Source organism: Tubulanus polymorphus, chromosome 2 (genome assembly GCF_964204645.1).
Source record: "Tubulanus polymorphus chromosome 2, tnTubPoly1.2, whole genome shotgun sequence".
In the NCBI taxonomy this organism is placed as follows: Eukaryota; Metazoa; Nemertea; class Palaeonemertea; order Tubulaniformes; family Tubulanidae; genus Tubulanus; species Tubulanus polymorphus.
The window spans coordinates 29,202,650-29,222,572 of record NC_134026.1 but is presented as its reverse complement, the minus strand read 5'-3'; the positions used below and the strand labels follow the sequence as shown (position 1 = coordinate 29,222,572).

The 19,923-nt window shown below is 36.5% G+C and overlaps 4 protein-coding genes across 4 annotated transcripts; 2 read left to right on the top strand and 2 right to left on the bottom strand.

The window, feature by feature from the left end:
• The first annotated feature begins 507 nt into the window (after nt 1-507).
• On the top strand, nt 508-11,427 carry LOC141898409 (uncharacterized). Its single transcript, XM_074784267.1, has 39 exons — nt 508-530; nt 1,063-1,222; nt 1,315-1,428; nt 1,510-1,649; nt 1,734-2,025; nt 2,110-2,286; nt 2,362-2,451; nt 2,534-2,659; nt 2,742-2,855; nt 3,213-3,448; nt 3,524-3,789; nt 3,876-4,097; nt 4,181-4,511; nt 4,602-4,784; nt 4,859-5,065; nt 5,141-5,247; nt 5,329-5,534; nt 5,621-5,796; nt 5,880-6,043; nt 6,117-6,196; nt 6,268-6,444; nt 6,544-6,694; nt 6,807-6,907; nt 7,003-7,235; nt 7,328-7,653; nt 7,743-7,870; nt 7,943-8,098; nt 8,179-8,391; nt 8,473-8,611; nt 8,697-8,845; nt 8,933-9,113; nt 9,194-9,356; nt 9,452-9,635; nt 9,712-9,948; nt 10,027-10,156; nt 10,237-10,492; nt 10,569-10,734; nt 10,824-11,018; nt 11,103-11,427. The coding sequence occupies exons 1-39, from the start codon at nt 523-525 to the stop codon at nt 11,316-11,318; spliced, it is 6,900 nt and encodes a 2,299-aa protein (XP_074640368.1). The 5' UTR covers nt 508-522; the 3' UTR covers nt 11,319-11,427.
• Nucleotides 11,428-11,430: 3 nt separating this feature from the next.
• On the bottom strand, nt 11,431-13,036 carry LOC141898411 (tetratricopeptide repeat protein 33-like). Its single transcript, XM_074784270.1, has 5 exons — nt 12,909-13,036; nt 12,497-12,763; nt 12,330-12,411; nt 12,121-12,252; nt 11,431-12,031 (listed from the first exon to the last, which is right to left on the bottom strand). Exons 2-5 carry the CDS (start codon nt 12,724-12,726, stop codon nt 11,675-11,677), a joined length of 801 nt encoding a protein of 266 aa, XP_074640371.1. The 5' UTR covers nt 12,727-12,763; nt 12,909-13,036; the 3' UTR covers nt 11,431-11,674.
• Nucleotides 13,037-13,075: 39 nt separating this feature from the next.
• Nucleotides 13,076-16,359, top strand: LOC141898410 (ATP-dependent DNA helicase PIF1-like). The gene is made up of 12 exons (XM_074784268.1): nt 13,076-13,135; nt 13,321-13,887; nt 14,110-14,284; nt 14,370-14,459; nt 14,541-14,694; nt 14,767-14,881; nt 14,959-15,065; nt 15,142-15,281; nt 15,359-15,465; nt 15,543-15,630; nt 15,711-15,859; nt 15,949-16,359. Exons 2-12 carry the CDS (start codon nt 13,336-13,338, stop codon nt 16,159-16,161), a joined length of 1,890 nt encoding a protein of 629 aa, XP_074640369.1. The 5' UTR covers nt 13,076-13,135; nt 13,321-13,335; the 3' UTR covers nt 16,162-16,359.
• A 495-nt stretch (nt 16,360-16,854) lies between these two features.
• On the bottom strand, nt 16,855-19,285 carry LOC141898862 (uncharacterized). The gene is made up of 4 exons (XM_074785002.1): nt 19,052-19,285; nt 18,609-18,863; nt 18,288-18,479; nt 16,855-18,124 (listed from the first exon to the last, which is right to left on the bottom strand). The coding sequence occupies exons 1-4, from the start codon at nt 19,106-19,108 to the stop codon at nt 17,219-17,221; spliced, it is 1,410 nt and encodes a 469-aa protein (XP_074641103.1). The 5' UTR covers nt 19,109-19,285; the 3' UTR covers nt 16,855-17,218.
• Between the last annotated feature and the right edge of the window lie 638 nt (nt 19,286-19,923).

The window sequence follows — 19,923 nt, the reverse complement described above, 5'->3', positions numbered from 1 at the left end:
ACCATGTGAAATGAAACTAGTGGTATGTATCAAAATGATCCATCCATCTTCAAAAGGGTAAATGCTTAAATGTCCATAATAAGGCTAAAAAAAATTGATACCTTGTTTCTCCGCTCTGCTGAGCTTAAATGTTGACCCGGCCGGCCGCCTATCTACCCTATACATTACTTTTTTTAAATCGTGATCAATTTCACCATAACAGACCCGGCCGCTATAGAAATGAACTGTTTATAAATTTTATCATATTTTACAAAAATGACCCGGCCGCTGCGGAGAAACAAGGTATCATTTTTGTTTAGCCTAATAGCTGTTGTTCGTGAAGCGACAGAATGACAGTGAACTTTCAATACACAACTTACCATGTGTTTAAAGGAAGGGAATCTTTTTATTTCATTCTAGTTTCATTAATCGTATACATTTTTAGGTAATTTAATTGTATTTCAGACTTCAGAATGTCAATTACTAGAAAAACGAGGGTTGCATTATCAACCAACAGAAAAATCAGATACATTTGACTCTCTTATGCAACGGTTGGTATATGAAAATCCTCAAAAAACCAGCGTAGTAGCCGGTGATCAACAAATTCTAAAAAAACAACTACTTTTTACTGGAATTAAAACACAATTTGAAGAATCGTTCAAAGATTAAGTTCTGAGTGTTATGATTGGCATATCAAAGTCCAAACGATCAAATCTTCACGCGGTGATTCGTTAGGCTGTAGTTTATTTTTTTTACTTATTTACTAGAATGGAGATCATTCCCTGTGCGACTGATCAGTCAGTGGTCGACGGGCCAGAGTTTGAAACGAAATAAAAATTAATACTGTGTTTTCTGTGGTAATATTCTAGGTTAGATTAGTGTCAGAGAAAAAATAAACTAAGACAAACGATTAATTGATGATTTATCAAAAATAGTCATTTTTGTACTAATTGTTAATTTATGTTTACAATCGAGGCAAAACAAGGTACAAGAAAAATATATCAAAACTTTTTTCATCATTACACACATACAATGCTCAAATATCTTTTTTTTAATTTGCGATTGAATTCCGTGAAATTTCAGATACGATTTACATTTCCAACAGCAAGAAGGAATGATAACCACAATAGTCGCACACGAGGGCGAGTTATCTCATATCCTCAATATAAAACGTGGGATATTATCAACGTTACAACTACCCCAAGATATCATCAGTAAACCTGACCCTGCTGCCTTTAAACAGGTAGAATACAAACAATCGTACTTATATTGCGTGTGTTCTTACATTCCGATTCGCTCATAACTCCAATCGAAACAAGATGACATTATTTTCAGAGTACAGTATACGGAGTATGTGAGATAAAATCACGTCGGGAACTACGAGATGATGCAACGATTATCACTACAATTACAGCCCTAACGTCATGTAACTATGACAGTGAAATACAGGTAGTTCATATCATTAAATGATGTACCGACAATCAATCAACAACTATGAATATCAACGTAATTGCGATCTCTATTTTTTAGATTAAAAATGAACACAGTAACAATAGTTGCCAATACACGTTTAATACCGAAGATCAAAAGTTGAAGTCTGTAATCTGTAACAGTATCGTATCTGGAAGTAGTCTAAATTCAGGAGTCGCTGGTATCAACATTCAAACTCGGTATTACCGTTCTCATTTCCTCCAATCAAATATAGATATATCTGTTGTTCGTATAGTATGAAAATATTTATCGAAATATTTCAGGCAAGAAATACATTTACAAGTTGTCGTTCCATACAGTAACGCATACCTGAATAGAGATTTAACAAATCGCGTGATAACCAACATTCAGTACCAAGAGACTGATACCGAGAATAGAGAAAACATCGATCTATTATTAGAAAAACTACTAACCAGTTCACAGGACCAAATCAGCGAAAATACCGTCGAAATTCTGCATCAATTGGTGACTGAATTCACAAAATTATCTAAGGAGGAGTTGTGGAGATATCTACAGGAGAAATGGCCATGTACCGCATGCACGAAGCGTAAAAAGGTTTTGTTTAATTAATTGATAGTCATTATAGGCTTATTTTGTACATACATTACTTATCTTCAACGGAAATTTTCAAAATTTCAGACCGAAAGACAGAACTATCTGATAGATGCTTTAGTTTCCTGTCAGACGGTTGACTGTAACCATGCATATCTGAATGTTGTCTTCAATCGGTACATTACCGGATCAAGAGTTGACTTCTTCTTATACGACTTGGCTTTCAGAAGAAAAATATCGAAACAAATCGTTTTGAAATCATTCGTAAGTTTTTGAAACATCCAATTCAAGAGAACAAGGATTATTCACTCCATTCTGACGTGAACATTCATGTTGTAGGAGGTCTGTAAGATGCGCGATACAAGAGCTTGCTGGCTGTCACTAGGAACATTGATATCAAAATATCACAATACCATCAACAGTCAAACGGTTTGTACAGCAACATCTCTCTGAAACGAGATAACTAATTTTTCTAACTATCGAGACGTTTATGATGTTATTCTTTGATTAGCTGGACGCAGACTTACTAAATGTGGTCAACTACCAGGCATCAGTGTTAGGATTGAATTGCTATCATTCAACCGTGAATCACGAAGAAAGAGTTAAGAAAGAACAACGTACATTGATAGCATTAAAAGTATGGATGAAATTCGATTCAGTTATTGCATTAGGAAAATATGGCATTACTAGGATATGTGATATTTGTGTGGATATTTCAGAGTATTGGTAATATGGGGATTGCAGCTCAATATTCCACTTCTGCTGTCAATAAACTGATGAAATGTAGCAGGAATGACCACGTTCCATTGAACGTATCTGTAGCTGCATTACAGGTCTGTATTAACACCAGATAGATATACGAATGTGAGAAAATCTTGTGAATATCTTGAATGTATTGATTTACTAAAATCATTAAAATTGCAAAAAAATTATGTAAGATTGAACATGATATATAGATAGGTCATTTCATACTGATACAAATGATGCCCAATATTATTTTGATAAATCTTCAATTAAACAGGAGAAAACGTAAAGAATAATTTAGTGTTGTTTATATCAGTTAGTTACCTAATCGTTGGTGGTAAGCATTTTTAGTCGGATGGGCCTATGGTTCGTGAAGATATCCGATCATGAAACCACAGCCAGGTTCCTGACTAATATCTTACACTTTGTTAATTCGTATTTTGCAGGCAATGCGTAAAATGGTTTTACCCCAGTCTGATCTAAGTCAGTTATTGGAAATGGTTGTAGATTATAAATTACATTATCACTCGAGAATCGAGTCATATTTGATACTGATGAAACAAACGGAACGGAAATATATAAAACCAATATTATCAATGCTGAAACTGGAGAAGAGTTCGCAAGTCCGAGCTTTCATTACTTCTCACTTGAATAATATCCTATCATCTAATACAAATCCCAGGTAAGGTGCGCTGGTGACTAGGTCTTAGGGCGAACAAACCTGTTGATATCTGTTCGGGGATAATCAATATTACAGGTTGAAGGAATTGATCGAAAGTTGCATGAAACAAGATGACGTATATTTACCCGAGATTGACTGGTCAGGTCGACGACTGTCTCACAACATTCACTGGACAAAATCAATCAAATTACCGATATTTCACTCAGAAGTCAGCGGATCGATCGATGCTGATATTCTCTATGATCCTGCGAGTTTCATACCGCGTTCAACTTCACTAAATATAACTATAGATAAAGAAGGAAGACGTTTGAATGTTGCGCAGCTCGGTGTGAATTTGTTAGGTTTGTAATTCACTGATCATCTTATATTCATTATGACTTATTCTCTCCATGTTTTAAGGTTGTTTACAATATCGCTGTAATTACAGGATGGGAGTCGACGTTGAATTCGATACTCGATCGTTTTCCTGAATTGAGACAATTACTGCACACATTCGGATTTCCACTAAAAACGAGGCAGAATTTCGCGTCTAAAATCGATCCGAACTTTTCGAATTTACGCAATGAAATAGTTGATAACCTGGTTGAAATAGACGAGGATGTAAGCAGGGAAGTCAAGGCGGATATAACTTGTTATATAAGAATAATGGGTAAGGTCCATTTTCACCATACATATTTCGTATTTTTCTTGTCACAAATCTACGTATTTTCTCACAAAATTCTGCAATTTCAGGCGAAGAAATAATGTATGGACAACTCAATGATTTGAATTGGCTGAAGGAAAAGATCGAAAATTTACGGGGCGATGGAAACATTTTCAAGAAAATACTTAATCTTCGATCACTTGTACAGAAACTGGAAAATGGTGCTGATTATTCATTCAGTAAAGCAACTAAACATCTCCATCATTCAGGGATATTTATTTCACCTCTCGGAATCCCCATTAACTGGAGACATACTATTTATGGTATTATGGCTATCAACGCCAACTTTCAAGCAAATGGAGTGAATCCTATTCTTTCAATACCTCGTGGTTTATTTGGATCTGCGAATTTAAAAACAAGGTAAATCCTTTGATTGTAACGGTTTCCTCTGTTCTTAGTGTTTGTTGAGCTCAAATCTACTTATTCTCATTTTGATTCTGATTTTTGTAGTGGAATATTGTCTGGAATTAGCGAGATGTTGATATCTATAAGAGATTTACATGTTTCTGGAGCTAAAAGACTTAGTAAAGCACAATTGGCATTCGATTTCAAGTCGAATTTCCAAATGGAATTGAAAAATTGGAAATTGGAAATCCTCAACCCGAAACATTCGCAGGATATCCTAAATATTGGGTGAGTTTAAACTTGTATCATGTCCAAATTCATGCGCTAACTACGAATAAGATATAACTTTACATGGATTTTAGGACAACATTGCAACTGATAAACAATGGTCAAGCAGTGTCTGTAAACCAGTTACAACAACCATCGACACATTGTACACCGCAATCCGCTTACCACATCTTTGGAATGAAGTTTTGCAGTCTGTTCTCCTTCACATCAAAACCACATAATATAGCAGATTTAATGAAGTCGCCATCTTCTATGAATGTTCAATTCATACCCGAGAAAAGGTCAGTACAACGACACTGTTTTTCTCACGTTTTTCTTGAATCATGTTTACTTTTTTGCCCTTTATCGTTTTATAGTATTGAAAGTTATCAATTTCTTGCCAAATATGAGAAAGAAAGCGGTGGATTATGGAAGAAAAATAAGAATGGTTTACAGAATTTTGACATCAAGTTCAGCACTCCAGGTAAAAACCGTACAACAGCGTATTGCTTCAACGTTCAATGTTGATCGGTGTTTTTATCAGGATTTTATCTCATGATTTCAGGGTCTGTTCTTCAGAGAAATGTGAATTTGTTTGTAACCTGGAGTTCGACAAAGAAAGATTATGAAATTCGATTGAATATTCCCGAGTACAAACAGTTAATGATTTTCAGCAAATTTCATACAAACTCTGATCAGAAAACGTATGGACATTCGTTTGTTACCAATGTCTACGCCTCCAACAACAAACTGTTTGAATTTGTTTACAAGGTATCTTAAGAAAATGATTAATTTTCCTATCGTCAATCTTTTGATTTGATCTTTTTCCATTTATATGAATGAGTTTTTATTTTAAGAGGAAAAAACTTCATCCACCTTCGAATCTACATCCTTTAGCTGAACGACTGTTAACTTTCCCGGTCGATGTCACACTTAACATGTCATTACTGGATACTAAACTTAGTTTGAAAGGTTCCTCACTACATCAAATTGGAATGTCCGTTGATACGAGATTGGATATATCATATTACTGGTAATTTTTCCTGCGATTTGTACGAAGCATTCTTGGGGCTATGCATTTAAATACTAAAAGAATAAACTTGTTCTTGTTTGTAGTCCGCATGTAAATTCGTTCATGTACAGTTTACACCCTCGTCCGACAGAAGCAGCATCTACTGGTCATATAAGTAAAGGATACATTCAGATAATTCTACAGAATCCACGTCAACCAAATAGACAGCCTGATTCTCACCATGCTGCATTATTCATTGTATATCCTGGTAAGTATCTTTGAACTTTATAAGTGAAAGTGCAGCACATCTATAAACTTTCAGGAAACATTTTGTTATTTAGGACAAAACATTCGAGTATCTGGAGATGTCATCAGAAATGGTGTTGAATTCGATATAAACTGGTTACAACGAAATCACCAGGTAGGTTCTAAGTACAAACTGTAAAACGTGTTTTCGTGAATGAATAAACATCTCGATTTTCCCTTCTTCAGCAAAATATGCTTGTTCGTGGTTCAAAAAACAAGGCAACTGACAATGATACGTTTCAAATTACATACACAGCATTGATACGTAGACCTACATGGCAATGGTTGTTTAATGCAACCAGAAATTCATCTGAAACTCACGTCGATCTTGATTTTTCTGTTGTCTATACAAGAAAAACACAGGTTCGTATATGTGTCCATGGACGTCTAGTTTATATGTGCATTTTGTGCCCAACCCATTTAGTTTATCAGCCCACATAAAACCTTTCTTAAATTCTATAGACTTCGGCAAGAAAACGACGATCTTTGCCAGCGATTAAAAGTAATTTCCGCCGAATGAGAAGATATCTGAAAAGTCAGGTTGCCAAGGGAGCTAATCGGCTGAGACAGTTTGGACAAAGTGTTGTATCCAATGTTGAAGGATTCTTTTTGGGTGAGTTTTTACCACAAGCCTCAGAGGAATTATCAATATAGGAAATATCTTAGGTTCTGTTTTTTCTCATGGATTTTGGAATACTGGCAATAGATTTCACTTTTCCTTTAAGGTCATAACAGCCATGCTCATATCCGACAATTTGGAGAGCGCATCAGCTCAGAAATTAACAACACTCAAACTACAAACAGGATAACATCTACGGTTGAGCAGGTACGTTAACATTTGATAATTTGCCCCTTTGATTCTGTATTCTATCGTTAAATCTACGTAAGTTAGCTCTTGAGTATGTACTATGTATGGCTTAGGATTCTATAATGGAAAATCAAGAATTGACACCAGTTGACGATAATTCTTGGGAAGTCGGCCTCACATTCTCATTCCGTAACAACACTTTGAAATTGAAGCGAAGAAATCAGAGATTGGCGCTGACATATACGTGGGATCTTATGTTCACTTATCCTTACGGTGGATACTACCATTATTATAAGTCTAATGGACAATATGTCAATGATACAAAGGCACACAGCCTGAGAAACAGGTAAGCCGAATGCAGGTTTGACGGAAGAAATTGAGCGATGACTACAATACATCGGTGTCGTCAAATCTGTTCTTATCTATTTTTACTCCTAGTCACGCACTGCATCTATCTATATCAAGTTCTCATCTCGAGACTGAACTTCATCTTGATTCTGATATCATCAATAAGAACAATGACGTGCTTGCCATGTACAACATGACTATCAACAACATCAATAAGAAGAAACGTCTACGCTGGTACGCGTTCGTCGATCTTCAGAGAAATCCGCGTAAAATCAACTTCATTCACTTCCTGGACAGTGCGTTATATCGGTCTAATGTGAATGTAGAAGTATCTATGAATCCAGATTCCAGCATGCAGTTTAAAGTGACTGGCGATGGATTTTCGCCTATTGAATTCCTCAACTTCAATTATCGAGGTATGGAGTTTGTTTAAAGTGATTCTTGCGGTTTTAGATATCAAACCTGCAATTTAAAGCAACATTGCGCCTTCTCTTCTAAATCCAAGATTCTGGTAATTTGCATCGAAATCTGTGGACAAAACAAGCACATTTCAAGCATCCGTATTTGACAACAAATAGGACGTTGTATTTGGATCATGAGTATGAACAAATTATACTCGATATCGTCAAACTGGTGAGTTGAAAATACAGAGCATTTGTGACCAATTGCAACCGTTTATTTCACAAACTTTGTATCTTTGTTTAGAAAGGGTTTGGTCATGATATGAAACTGGTAAAGGATTGGACACCCGAGCGCTCTCATACGAAACTATCTATTCCTGGTCTGGACACTGTGATACATTACAAAGTTGATAAGTCACGGCCGATGTATAGAAACTGTACTGTATTTCACAGTAACCAGGTAATTGATTGGGCAAATTATGTCCCGTATCTTTTATCGCTTATGCATGTTGCATCGGGTCCATCAACTTCTAATTTCAGGAAGACAAAAACAAGAAAATGGATGCCTCCTGGCAAGTTGCAATGGTTTCATCAGGCGATGTACAAGTGAATTTAACATTTACTCCTTCCGGATGGAATGGATTGAAGGCAATTAAACGGGTCGCTTTCAATGTGTTTCTGGATTCCAGTAAAGCAGGGTGGAAATCAATTGCTCACTTCTTTGAGTTTCGCCGAACGAATGTTGATAATTTGGTACGAATAGCATAGATTTTATGACTTATTTTTCATTATCTCATTATGTCTTATGACTGACTAACGATGTTTATATTGTAGCCACCAGTCGAGTTTGCACATCATGTAGCCAATAGAATTCTTAAGTCTTTCACCACAGATCAGATGTTTGTGACAAGTTATTTTTTCCATGCTGTTAATACCATCTTCAACATCATAAAAACAAACGTGAATACTTCAGGTAAAAGCTATTGCAAGTTCATAGTTGAAAGAATACTTACATGTATGCAATCACTAACAAACTGTCCCTGTACAATAATATGTAGGTTTGGTGCACAAATTGATAGGAATCATAACGCTTAAGAAACACCTTTTGTCTTGGCAAATTAAAGAAAGCATGAAGAATTCTGCGAATACCGATAACACAGTATATTCAATCGCAATTCAACAACCATTTGAATGGGACGATTTCGATGTAAGTTTCTACTTCATATTTACATGTGCATAATTTGTAACTATGGTACCTATTTAGATGATAGAATGTCAAGCTTTAACATTCTAGAAAATGCCAAGACTTACAATTTCACAGAAGTTTCTACTAAACCACGTCATCTCAACACTGCGAAAACTTAGTCAGTCTGGAGTTGAAGTTGTAGAAAACTACAAACCAGATCCATACACTGCGCTTATTTTTGGCACTGGTCATGTTTACACTTTCGATGGACTTCTATACGAACATCAAGGTGTGTTGCAGCTGAAATAGAATTTTGTTACTAAATGACATTTTAAAACTGTACTTTTAAATTTGTTTTTGTGGTTTTAGGATATCTTTCTGACGATTGTGCATATTTACTGGCAAGGGATTTCATTGATCGCAATTTCACCATATTGAGCACAAAATTAACGATAACCGTCCTCACACCAGACATAGCTGTAACTATAGATGAGAAAAACCATGTTCTTATCAACAATACTGATTCATACAGGTGCACGAGTGAACAAGAGTATAAGTCATATTACACACTTGAAAGTACTAGTTGTACAGATTCAAATGTAACTTTAAATTCTTGACAATTTCTAGCGATCTCCCGATCAAAAGTTGGAATGAAAATGTTCAAGTTACAGTCAATAGACATCAGGTTACTGTCGATACTATTTATGGCTACAGTATCATGTGTGATTCGCATAACTTTCTGTGCGCCGTAAATATCAGTGGTTGGTACCAAAATCATACTCTGGGACTTCTAGGAACAAACGACAATGAAGTAAGTGTAAGAAGTTTTGTCGCCTCGTTGAGAGTGTTGCAATGAGTGATAATCAAACCGTTATTTATGTATGTAGATAACGACTGATTTTCGTAAACGAGATGGTCGAACAACGTGGAATATCCCAGAATTCCTGAACTCGTATGAAATCACAGGATTACCGGAATGTCGTTATCACGACGATTACAATCGATCAGCACCAACATGGAAGAATTGCGATCGGCAAATAGCGGTTATGTGTCAGAAATTATTACAAGATGAAGATTCCCCATTTGCACGCTGCTTCGATAAAGTTGATCCTACAAGTTTCAAAGTGAGTAGGACACTATAATATGAACAGAACGGGAAACGTTTCATTTCCGTTTGATATCTATTTAATAACTGACTTCAGAAATCCTGTGACATCACCAGTAAATCCTGTGAGTTTGATCGAGTTGAACCACATGTGTGTAACATATATTCAGCGTATGTAACTGCGTGTTCGTACAAAGGAGTAAGAATCCAATTGCCTTTAACGTGTTGTAAGTATTATTCTTTTCAAAATTCATATTTAGGACAAGTTCATGATTGAGGCTTCGTGATTGAATTGTTTCTTTTGCAGCTAAATGCGTAGGGGAACATGCAGTCGGTGATAAATGGCCGGTAAATATCAAGAAAGCAGCAGATGTAGTGTTTGTTATTGATGAATATTCTAACTACAATCGAACACGAGATATCTCTTCAATTGTGAACAGTCTCGTCATCCAAATACAGCAACAGCTAGAAAGTGCCACTTATTCGAGGATAAACTGGGGTCTGGTCAGTTATGGAAGTAGCGAGTCTGGATCTACTTGGAGTCACGTTCATACACTTAATGGGTAGGATTCTGTGTAATGCCAGGATGTATAAAACGTTAATGTAACATTCATATTACGTGTTTAATTTGAATTTCAGTAAATATTTTGGTAATCAGCGAGAGCTGGAGTCTGCTGTTTCACGTATTAGACGAGATAGTCGATTACCAGGAGACGGAATTGTTGCCTTGCTGAAAACAGCTGATTATCCATTCAGAGAGCATTCATCTCGTAGTGTGATACTGATTACTGAGGCAGAAAGACGTGTAAGATATTCTATCACATGGTCGTTAATAAAACATGCCACAAATGTTATAGAATATATGAAATTACGTAGATATATTTTTGTTTTAAGGTGCGACATGTTTTGGCTAATCCTCTCGAAGCTAAATCGGCGCTGGTGAATAACAGTATAATGTTGACAGTGATCGCGCCTTATCCGGAACTACACGGTGCTAAAACAATTGGTGTCAACTTCAACAAAGCCATCATAAGCAACAGCAAGCGTGCATCTGGGAAACATACCGCATACCTGCGACGATTTCCTAAAGTAAACTAGACAAAAATGAGTTTTTATCGCAATTGATTTTTATAACTTAACGACCATTCATTATGGTTTAATCATTGATTTTAGGGCGATTATGCCAAAACGGCACAAGGAACAGAAGGAGCAGTTTTTAACATCAATAAACTACAAGGACGTGGGCGTCGTCAAACTTATAATTCCATCGGTGGACAGATTTATAACCAGCTTACACCGCAGATCAGTTGGTGCAGAGTTTGTGAATGTTATCAGGATCAGTCTGGAGCAGGTTTCCACCGCTGTCGTTGGGCGAAATGTGATCAGTGATAAAATCAAACAATCATGACAAAATCATGTTCCGTATAAATGTTCATTTATTTGTAACAAGCTAGAAATATCTAATCACCAATAACGTTTATATACAAATGGCGCATTTTAAACGCTCAGTCAACATGACAGTATTGATTATACAATTTATTTTACTGGAATTGTGAATAAAATGAGAAAATACATTGTAAACATTGATGCATTTTGTTTTAAATTGTATGTAAATAAAGATTTTGATAAATCATTCATTCACATACTTCTTTCGTTCATTCATTAACAAGGGTTCATGTAAGATCCAAAATTCTAATTCATAGTTGATAAAGTGTGAACAGATTTCCACTCTCATTCTAATATTCCTATTTATCTCGCATTAAAACATATCCTTTCGGCATGTGACCAGTCTTTTCAATCGGTGGTTGCACGCTTTTCTTTAATTTACTCGTACAACTGACAAATGTTTGTTGTTGAACAGTGTCTTCTTCACTGCTGCTGTTCACAGCGTCACGAAGTAAATTCCCACCACATGAATTATCATGTGAGTTGCTATCACTAATTTCTGTGATCGTCAGTTTGTTTTCATTTATCTGTTGATTCTGTTCGTCCTCAGGTTTCTGTTTTTGTTTTAGTAAACTACACGCCCACAATAAATCCTCGTTCCATAATTCTGAATCATCGGGTTTTATGTGAACTGCTTTTGAAAACGACTTGATAGCCTGAAAATCAAATATTGAATTTATAGCAATTGCTGTAATCGTAAATTGGACAGACTTTTATTGAAAATCTTATTTCTAAAATGATTTACCATTCTAACTTCACCAATTCCCAAATGGACTCGTCCTAATGTCTGATATCCGATCCACCATCTCGGATTGAGCTGGATGGCTTTTGAAGCTGCCTCAACTGCTGGATATACCTCATGTAAAATCAACAATGCCTGTAAAATCAGATCAACATCTAAAATGAAATCAAGACTTATCAAGAGTTTAAGTAACATGTACGGAGTGATTTTACCTGTGCTTTCATTTCGTGCAGTGTTTCATCATTTGGATTGAGTTGAATTGCTGCGTCCCATCTTTTCACAGCCTCCCAATACCTGTCAAATAAAAACCATTTGAGATAGGATATCTTTTGTATAACTGATACCTCCACGATAAACAAAAACATGACAAATAGAAAACCTTTCTGCATCGGCTAATGTTGTCCCTTCTTGTTTCAATCTATGACTTTTAGCAGCTGCATCTTCTAATTGGATACGTCTGTATTTAGGATTGAAAACGGCCAGATCACCATCATGTAAAACACTTGCTGTCTCATTTATCAAATCACTCTTTGATTCTTGAGAGAACTTTGCTGCTGCATCTTGCGACACTTTATCTCCTATTTTGCGTTTCCAACCGAATGATGTCATTTGATATGAGAATATTATCAAGAATGACCCGAATTAACTAAAATAAAAAACATCGTAACATTTTGTATTGTCAAAACCAATAAAATAATTTAAATTGAGTTCATGAATGACAGAATTATCGGCTTTTTGAATGATTATTCGTTTAAAAAACTCAAAACTCAAAGGTAAAAGTGAGAACTCACCTCTAAACTAATTTCATGAGCTATATGTCAACAAGTTAGCATGTCCGAGTGAGCAGAAATATTAAATTTTGTATATTTTATAAGTGCCTCTAAATCCGTGTGAGTCTTGCGTCCGCGAAATAGTGAAAGTCCAGCGTCCGCGATATAGTTCAGCGCTTCATAGGTGGCGGTAAAGTCGAAAAGGTTCCGATTTTGAATTGTTTATTTCGAAAAAAGTCTACTAAAAGGTAAAAAATTTAGAGAAAACATGAAAATTATCACTTGAAATTGACTGTATTGATAGTTTACACGTGATTGCTCGCATTCCGAATTTCTGTCATGTCTGAGAATGGATTTTTGGAACTTTCAAATCCATTATCAGTCAAAAACAATAATTCAATACATTTATTTTCACTTTTCCTTCTTCATTCAGAGACAAGAGTCAGTCATGGAGGCGGGTTCATTTGGAAATGAATCAGGGGTATTGGAATGTACAGCATCTCACGAGACACTTACTTCAACTGGCGAAGTGCAGAAAAAATCCATTCACAGAAATGCTTCCCTCGTCCTCGGAAGGAATGAAAATAACGAAATAGTAATGAAAGTTCAACTGGGCAACAAATTATTGAAGTACCACATTAAACAATTAGTTTTACATAAAAAGTTTGCGCGAGATGGTAAAGCAACAATTCGATTAGCCGACCATAAAGTACAATTCATGCTTTCTAATTGTCCACCGCATCGTTTAATGTTATTTCTGAAGACTTTGTCCACAAAACACGAATGTCTGAAGAAAAAAGGATTCGTGAGCGATAGGAAACGCCTGCTGCCGGAAACAAACCGCGTGTTCCAAGAAATCAGTCCGTTAACTATCGGTGATCTGAAGAAAGGAAACAGTCCCGCCAGTAAAGCGGCAGAGGCTGCGTTGTTTACTCCGAAGGGTAAAGCATTGGTGAAGCGGAAACGCGCCGGAGATGACGAAAAAGAAAATCCCGGAATTGTAAGATTATATATTTCATTTCATTAGCTTCTTACAGATCAGGGAATTCCAGATTCATTCTGCTCTACAGGGAAAATGAGCGAATTCTGACTAAAAATCCTAGTTTCTATGTCATATAGGTATACATTGTGCTTTTAAAAGGGCAAACGATACACGGGGGTTGAATATTAAAAACAAAATAATGGCCCCTTGTTGACACAAGTTATGCCACCTGTTTTCCAGGCTAAGTTGCAGAAGAAGAGAAAGTTCTTGTCTCCAACTCAAAAACCACTCTTACAAATGGCTGCTCTTACAAAAGAACAATTGAAGGTTCTAGATTTAATAAAAAGTGGAAACAACATATTTTTTACCGGAAGTGCAGGCACTGGGAAATCATTTCTCTTGAAGAAGATTATCGGTAAGAAATTTTTTATCTCGATGAAATACCTGCTCATTTCGATGAGATGTAATCGATAAAATTGAAATATATTTTATATTTCTAGGAGCGTTACCTCCTCAGCATACAGTAGCTACTGCTAGTACAGGCGTGGCTGCTTGTCACATCGGAGGAACAACTCTTCACGCATTCGCTGGTCAGTCGTATATTCTAATTCCATTGTATTAATATCCGTGATATACACGCATAAACGATATTATTTATATTTTCCTGACAGGAATAGGATCTGGAACTGCTGCATTACAACAATGCGTAGAGTTAGCGTCGAGACCGGCTGTGGCTCAACAATGGAGAAAATGCCATCACCTTATAATTGATGAGATATCAATGGTTGATGGAGAATTCTTCGATAAATTGGAAGTTATTGCAAGGTTCGTAAATGTGCGCTAATTCGACATATTTGAAGTATTTCTAGTTTACCTGAAAATGATTTTCATTTATAGAATTGTGAAAAAGAACGATAAACCATTTGGAGGCATACAGCTGATATTATGCGGTGATTTTCTGCAGTTACCTCCTGTTAGCAAAGACAATAAGAAGAGAAAATTCTGCTTTCAGGTTCGTTATACGCGAACGCATTCAGAGAATTTACAATTTTTGGACGTTTGCACCGTACATAATTCTTTATTTTGTAGTCGAAAGCTTGGCGTAAATGTGTTGAGGTGAATTTTGAATTGACCGAAGTCAAACGACAATCCGATCAAAAATTCATTCAAATTTTACAAAACGTTCGATTTGGCAGGTAATATAATTACTGACATTAGTCTTTATAGTAACATCTGTTCATATCGGTGATTTCTATGGTATTTACGTTGCAGGTGTTATGAAAATATAGTAGAAATTCTGACAAATACAGCTAATCATACTATCGATAAAGATGGTATTCTGGCTACTAGATTGTGTACTCATAAAGAAGATGTGAACATAACCAATCAGCTGCAGCTGGATAAATTAAAAGGTAAATTAATTAGTATTTTCAATAGAACTATATTTCACGTTATATAGAGTATTAAAACTGAAATTGATTATTTTCAGGTTCTAGTAGAACGTATGAGGCAACAGACAGTCATCCAGAGTTGTCTAAAGTTATAAATAACTTGAGCCCTGTGCCGGAAAAATTGGTGCTAAAAGTAGGAACTCAGGTTTGTGGACAGATTTACTCTAGACTGATTACTTATTAGATATATTTTGATTTTAATGTTGTTTGCCCGTTCTGTAGGTAATGCTTACTAAGAATCTAGATGTAAGTCGTGGTCTAGTCAATGGATCCAGAGGTGTTATCACTTCATTCGAAGCTGGTGATTTTGGTAAGTGTCGTCATCAGATAAACAGTGTTTAAGTAATCAATTTGATGCGTCTCGTTGTCTATGAAATTTATTGTTTTTAGGTTTACCAATTGTAAATTTCATCTGTGGAGCGAAGAATGAGGTGATAAAACCGGAGAGATGGACGTTCAAGGCCGGTGGAGGGGCATACATCAATCGTAGACAATTACCTCTAAAACTTGCTTGGGCAATTTCAATTCATAAAAGTCAGGTAAGCGCATAAGATCCATGTAGAGTCGGGAGTATCAATGAAATAAATGATATATTATTTCATGTTTCTTTTTTTTTCAACTATTTCAGGGTATGACTTTAGATTGTGTCGAGATCTCATTGTCTCGGGTGTTTGAATTCGGTCAGGCTTACGTCGCGTTGTCTCGTGCTCGCAGCTTACAAGGATTACGAATCATAGACTTCGAGAAAAGTTGCGTTCGCGCAAATCCGGATGTTTTAAGATTTTATCGCGAAATATCAGCATTAGAGAAACGTCCGGTACAAACTAACTTGTTTAATTGAAATCATGGATTTATTTGCTGGGACTTTAATCATGGATTTATGCATTTTGGATCAAAATCAGTAACCGCAATAACTACCTCAGCATCAATACAAGCAGCAGTTGGAAATGTTTTTATCTATCAGAATGTTCTCTGATCTCAATCAAGTGATAATGTTTCAACTGATCAAGTTTTAAGGTATATATATTCTGAAAATAAATTATTGGTATTATTTTTTAAAATCGAACGCAAAAGTTTCTTTATCTGATATACAATTACAGGGTTCATGACCAATTTAATAAAGGACTTTTTGACTCCGATTCAAGGAATTATATAAAACCGTGATCAATGCTTAAGCCAGGAATCCAGAAATCTTCCATTTCTGGGCACTTTTAAAATCAGAATATTTAGAGCTGTGCCAGTGAACTTGGATAGATCTGCAGATGACAATTATGACATTCTTCTATCAAGTCCATTTCAATGCCTGGAATTGACCACATCCCATTCCAAAATGTTTAATGACTGATGATGAACCTTGCAATTAGTCATTCCTCTCATCACTGTCATAGTCAAATCATGGACACTAGACTAAAACGAATTAGTTTGCGAGTTCATGGTCAAATCAACATTTATGGCATAAAATTCTAACTGCCCTATTGACTGTACTTGAAGATGACTTAAGAGATCAAAGAAAGTTCATTATATTAATGGTATTTATTATTCTTATGCGTACAATAATAATACGATTCATTTAAAAAATTATAATAAATATGGTGAATACATACAGAGTATGTTCTGTAGATTAATGAACACATATGGTGAATATATAACTCGGATTTATTACAAGGTTCGTCACAAGACAACATTATATAGATATCAATTAGTTTTTAAGGACCTCACATTATTATTAAAGGTTCTAAGCACAAAAGATAATGCCACTTCTATTTACTATCACAGTGTATCTATTCTACAAGTTTGATTCACAAATTATAATCCTATTAAAGATCTTGGATTTGTGGAAGCTACACTTTGAGTGGGAACCTGTTCACTATATAAACATGAAAGAAACACTTCAGTTTTTAAACAAGAACCGGTGTTTTTGAAACGATTTGTTTGTTTAACTCCGCTAATTCTAACTGTAAGTTATGAACACCGTTTCGAGGTCTCGTCGTTATTACGTGTCTTTTAGCGTGTTTCGCGAGGTGATCGCTTCGCATGAACTTTCGTTGACAAATTCGACATTCGAATCTTTTTTCGCCGGTATGGGTGCGTTTATGACGCGACAGCTCATCAGACCGGGCGAACGATCGACAACAGTTTGTCCAGTCGCAGATATACGGACGTTCACCGGTGTGTGTGCGGATATGAGCTTTCAAATGAGAACTTTTCAGATAAGTTCTATTGCAATCCGGATATGGACACACGTGGTTCCTATGCCTCACGGTTAAGTCATTAATTATATTGCTATTGTTATTGTTGTTATTAGAGTTCTGACCGGAGGTATTTGTATAATACCCGGCCGGAGCTGGAGCGATCGCGGCTAGTTTATTGCTATCGGATGATGATGGAGAGACGTTTTGAGTAACTTGAACGATCACTTGTAAAATCGGAGTCGTTGATGGCACTAAAAGACCATTAATGTTCGTAAATGTCAATGGTACGATGTTAGCATTGTCCACATGTAGCGCATCAGGTTTCATTGGTATCATAACCGGTGCTGGTGCAGGTGACACCTGCTGCTGATCGAGTCTCGTTGAAGGCTGAATTGTAGCTGACGGAATGCAAGAATTTACCGATTTCGCTGATTTAGTCATAGTAGAAGTCATCGATGATTGAAAACTAACGATTCCTGGTGATGAACAGCTTGGAGAATGCTGCTGCTGCTGCTGCTGCTGGGTTTGAGTTTCAGTTGATGTTTGATTGCCACTTGTGGAATAATGAGGGCGCTGATTATAAAACTGAGATGAACTGCCCCCTTGTAACAACTGTAATGAGAACATATTAGCTTTAGGTACAAATTCAAATTGGAATTTGCAGTGGCAGATGTAGGTAAAGCAGCAGGGCGCATGTATCAGAAAGAAAACTAAAACAGCGTTTGGTGCCCCCAGTTGGATCTACCCCTGAAATGCATATAACTTCAATATTTACCATGGCTAGTTTTGATTCTGATCGCGATTTCTCAGCTGCTGGATGAAGTGATTCTGATAGAACAGGCGAAACTGGCTGCTGCTGCTGAGTTTGAGAATCAGTTGATGAGAAAGAATCCATGGATATTTGATCATCGCTTGTTGAACTATGAGGGGAATTATAAAACTGAGATGAACTGCCTCCTTGTAACAACTGTAATGAGAAGAACATTGCATAGGAATGAAATTCATTCTTTAACCCTTGACCAGTGTGATGTAAACTCTTTTTCCCCTGAAGTGTTTGACACATGAAAAATCCAAAAGTTTCGTGACTGATACTTACCATGGCTAGTTTGGATTCTGATCCCACCACTGATACGGGTGATTCTGAGACTGGTGACACTGGAGATGGAGGTAACAATGGAAGAGGTTGTCGTCCAGCAGGCAACCATTCATCATATGAAGCTGGTTCCCTTGATGGAGAACTTTGTCCGATTGTAAGCAACGTTTGGACAGCGTCGTATTCACACTTCTCACAGAATTCATTTGGGGATCTCACACGTTTTCTTCTTAAACTGATGTTTGTCTCCATATCAATCTGTTAAAAGTAAATAGAACGAATTATCACTATTTATATCATTTCTTTGACGAAGTCGTAAAAACAGCAATAATTCTTATTCGGGAGATTCGACCAGCTGGTTCTCTTTCCCCTGGGTACGACCAACGACGACAATTCACAAACAAAAACACCACTAAAAATGTTTGAACAGCACAGGTACAACTTACCGTTTCTGCGTTTCTCTGAGGTGAAATTGCGTCTATATCTGTAAAATCGTCGGGCATAGTTTAATACGTGAGATATCAACTCTGTTTTTTTCATAAAGCACTCAGGGTGTGATCACTCTCTCAGTGATTATTGTGAAACTTTCAGTAAATTGCAGACAGAAATCAGAGCAATTCATGAGGGCCGGGTCGTTTCAACCAATCAGCGAACATGGGTTGGTCCCAATCGACCAATCAGAGAGATGTGTGCATGTGATATCTCGGCTCTCAAGGCCATTTCCATGCAGTGTGCACGTGTAGTAGAGCTGAGTCTCGCGTGTACTCTCCCGCAATGTTTACATCCACTCTACTATCATGCTGCATGTGAGTGACAGTAGTGACCTTCACCTTCAAGCAGTACGTGATTACTGGAAATTAAGAACGAAGCGGTGACATGAAATGAGTCATGATATTCATGACGTTAAGATATTTAGAAATAGAATAAATTTACGACAAAAAATAGAAGTTACGATTTCTGATCTTGACTGAGTGACTTGGGTGACTTGTTGCGTTTGTTTTGAGACCTATTTTCTTTACCTAAAAGAAATTTTGCACAGGATAAATGCAAAAAGTACCATTCAGACTTTCATTCATGATTTTCAATTTCAAATAGAGCCAGTGAGGCTGAATCACCTATCGTACGGACTCGAGAAAAAACGAGAACCTAATTTTAGAGTCCTCGCGAACAAGTGAGCTGTGCTTAGACACCCACCATTTCATAACAAAGCCCTGGATGGGAAACCGGAACACACGTGTTTCACAGCGCCATCTCCCGTCAAATAGTTCACTCTAGGGTGTATTCTGTTGTGAAATTCACAATCAAATATTTTAAAAAT

Excerpts from the sequence above, each read along its gene's own strand:
- LOC141898410 (XM_074784268.1), top strand. The coding sequence starts at position 13,336 with ATGGAGGCGGGTTCATTTGGAAATGAATCAGGGGTATTGGAATGTACA. Across the intron at positions 15,282-15,358 it reads GCAGCTGGATAAATTAAAAG|GTTCTAGTAGAACGTATGAG; the intron begins GTAAATTAATTA and ends GATTATTTTCAG. Across the intron at positions 15,466-15,542 it reads TGCTAAAAGTAGGAACTCAG|GTAATGCTTACTAAGAATCT; the intron begins GTTTGTGGACAG and ends CCCGTTCTGTAG.
- LOC141898411 (XM_074784270.1), bottom strand. The coding sequence starts at position 12,726 with ATGACATCATTCGGTTGGAAACGCAAAATAGGAGATAAAGTGTCGCAA. Across the intron at positions 12,253-12,329 it reads TGCACGAAATGAAAGCACAG|GCATTGTTGATTTTACATGA; the intron begins GTAAAATCACTC and ends CTGATTTTACAG. Across the intron at positions 12,032-12,120 it reads GAATTGGTGAAGTTAGAATG|GCTATCAAGTCGTTTTCAAA; the intron begins GTAAATCATTTT and ends TTTGATTTTCAG.
- LOC141898862 (XM_074785002.1), bottom strand. The coding sequence starts at position 19,108 with ATGCCCGACGATTTTACAGATATAGACGCAATTTCACCTCAGAGAAAC. Across the intron at positions 18,480-18,608 it reads CAGAATCCAAACTAGCCATG|TTGTTACAAGGAGGCAGTTC; the intron begins GTAAGTATCAGT and ends TTCTCATTACAG. Across the intron at positions 18,125-18,287 it reads CAGAATCAAAACTAGCCATG|TTGTTACAAGGGGGCAGTTC; the intron begins GTAAATATTGAA and ends TTCTCATTACAG.
- LOC141898409 (XM_074784267.1), top strand. Across the intron at positions 2,026-2,109 it reads CATGCACGAAGCGTAAAAAG|ACCGAAAGACAGAACTATCT; the intron begins GTTTTGTTTAAT and ends TCAAAATTTCAG. Across the intron at positions 2,287-2,361 it reads AAATCGTTTTGAAATCATTC|GAGGTCTGTAAGATGCGCGA; the intron begins GTAAGTTTTTGA and ends TTCATGTTGTAG.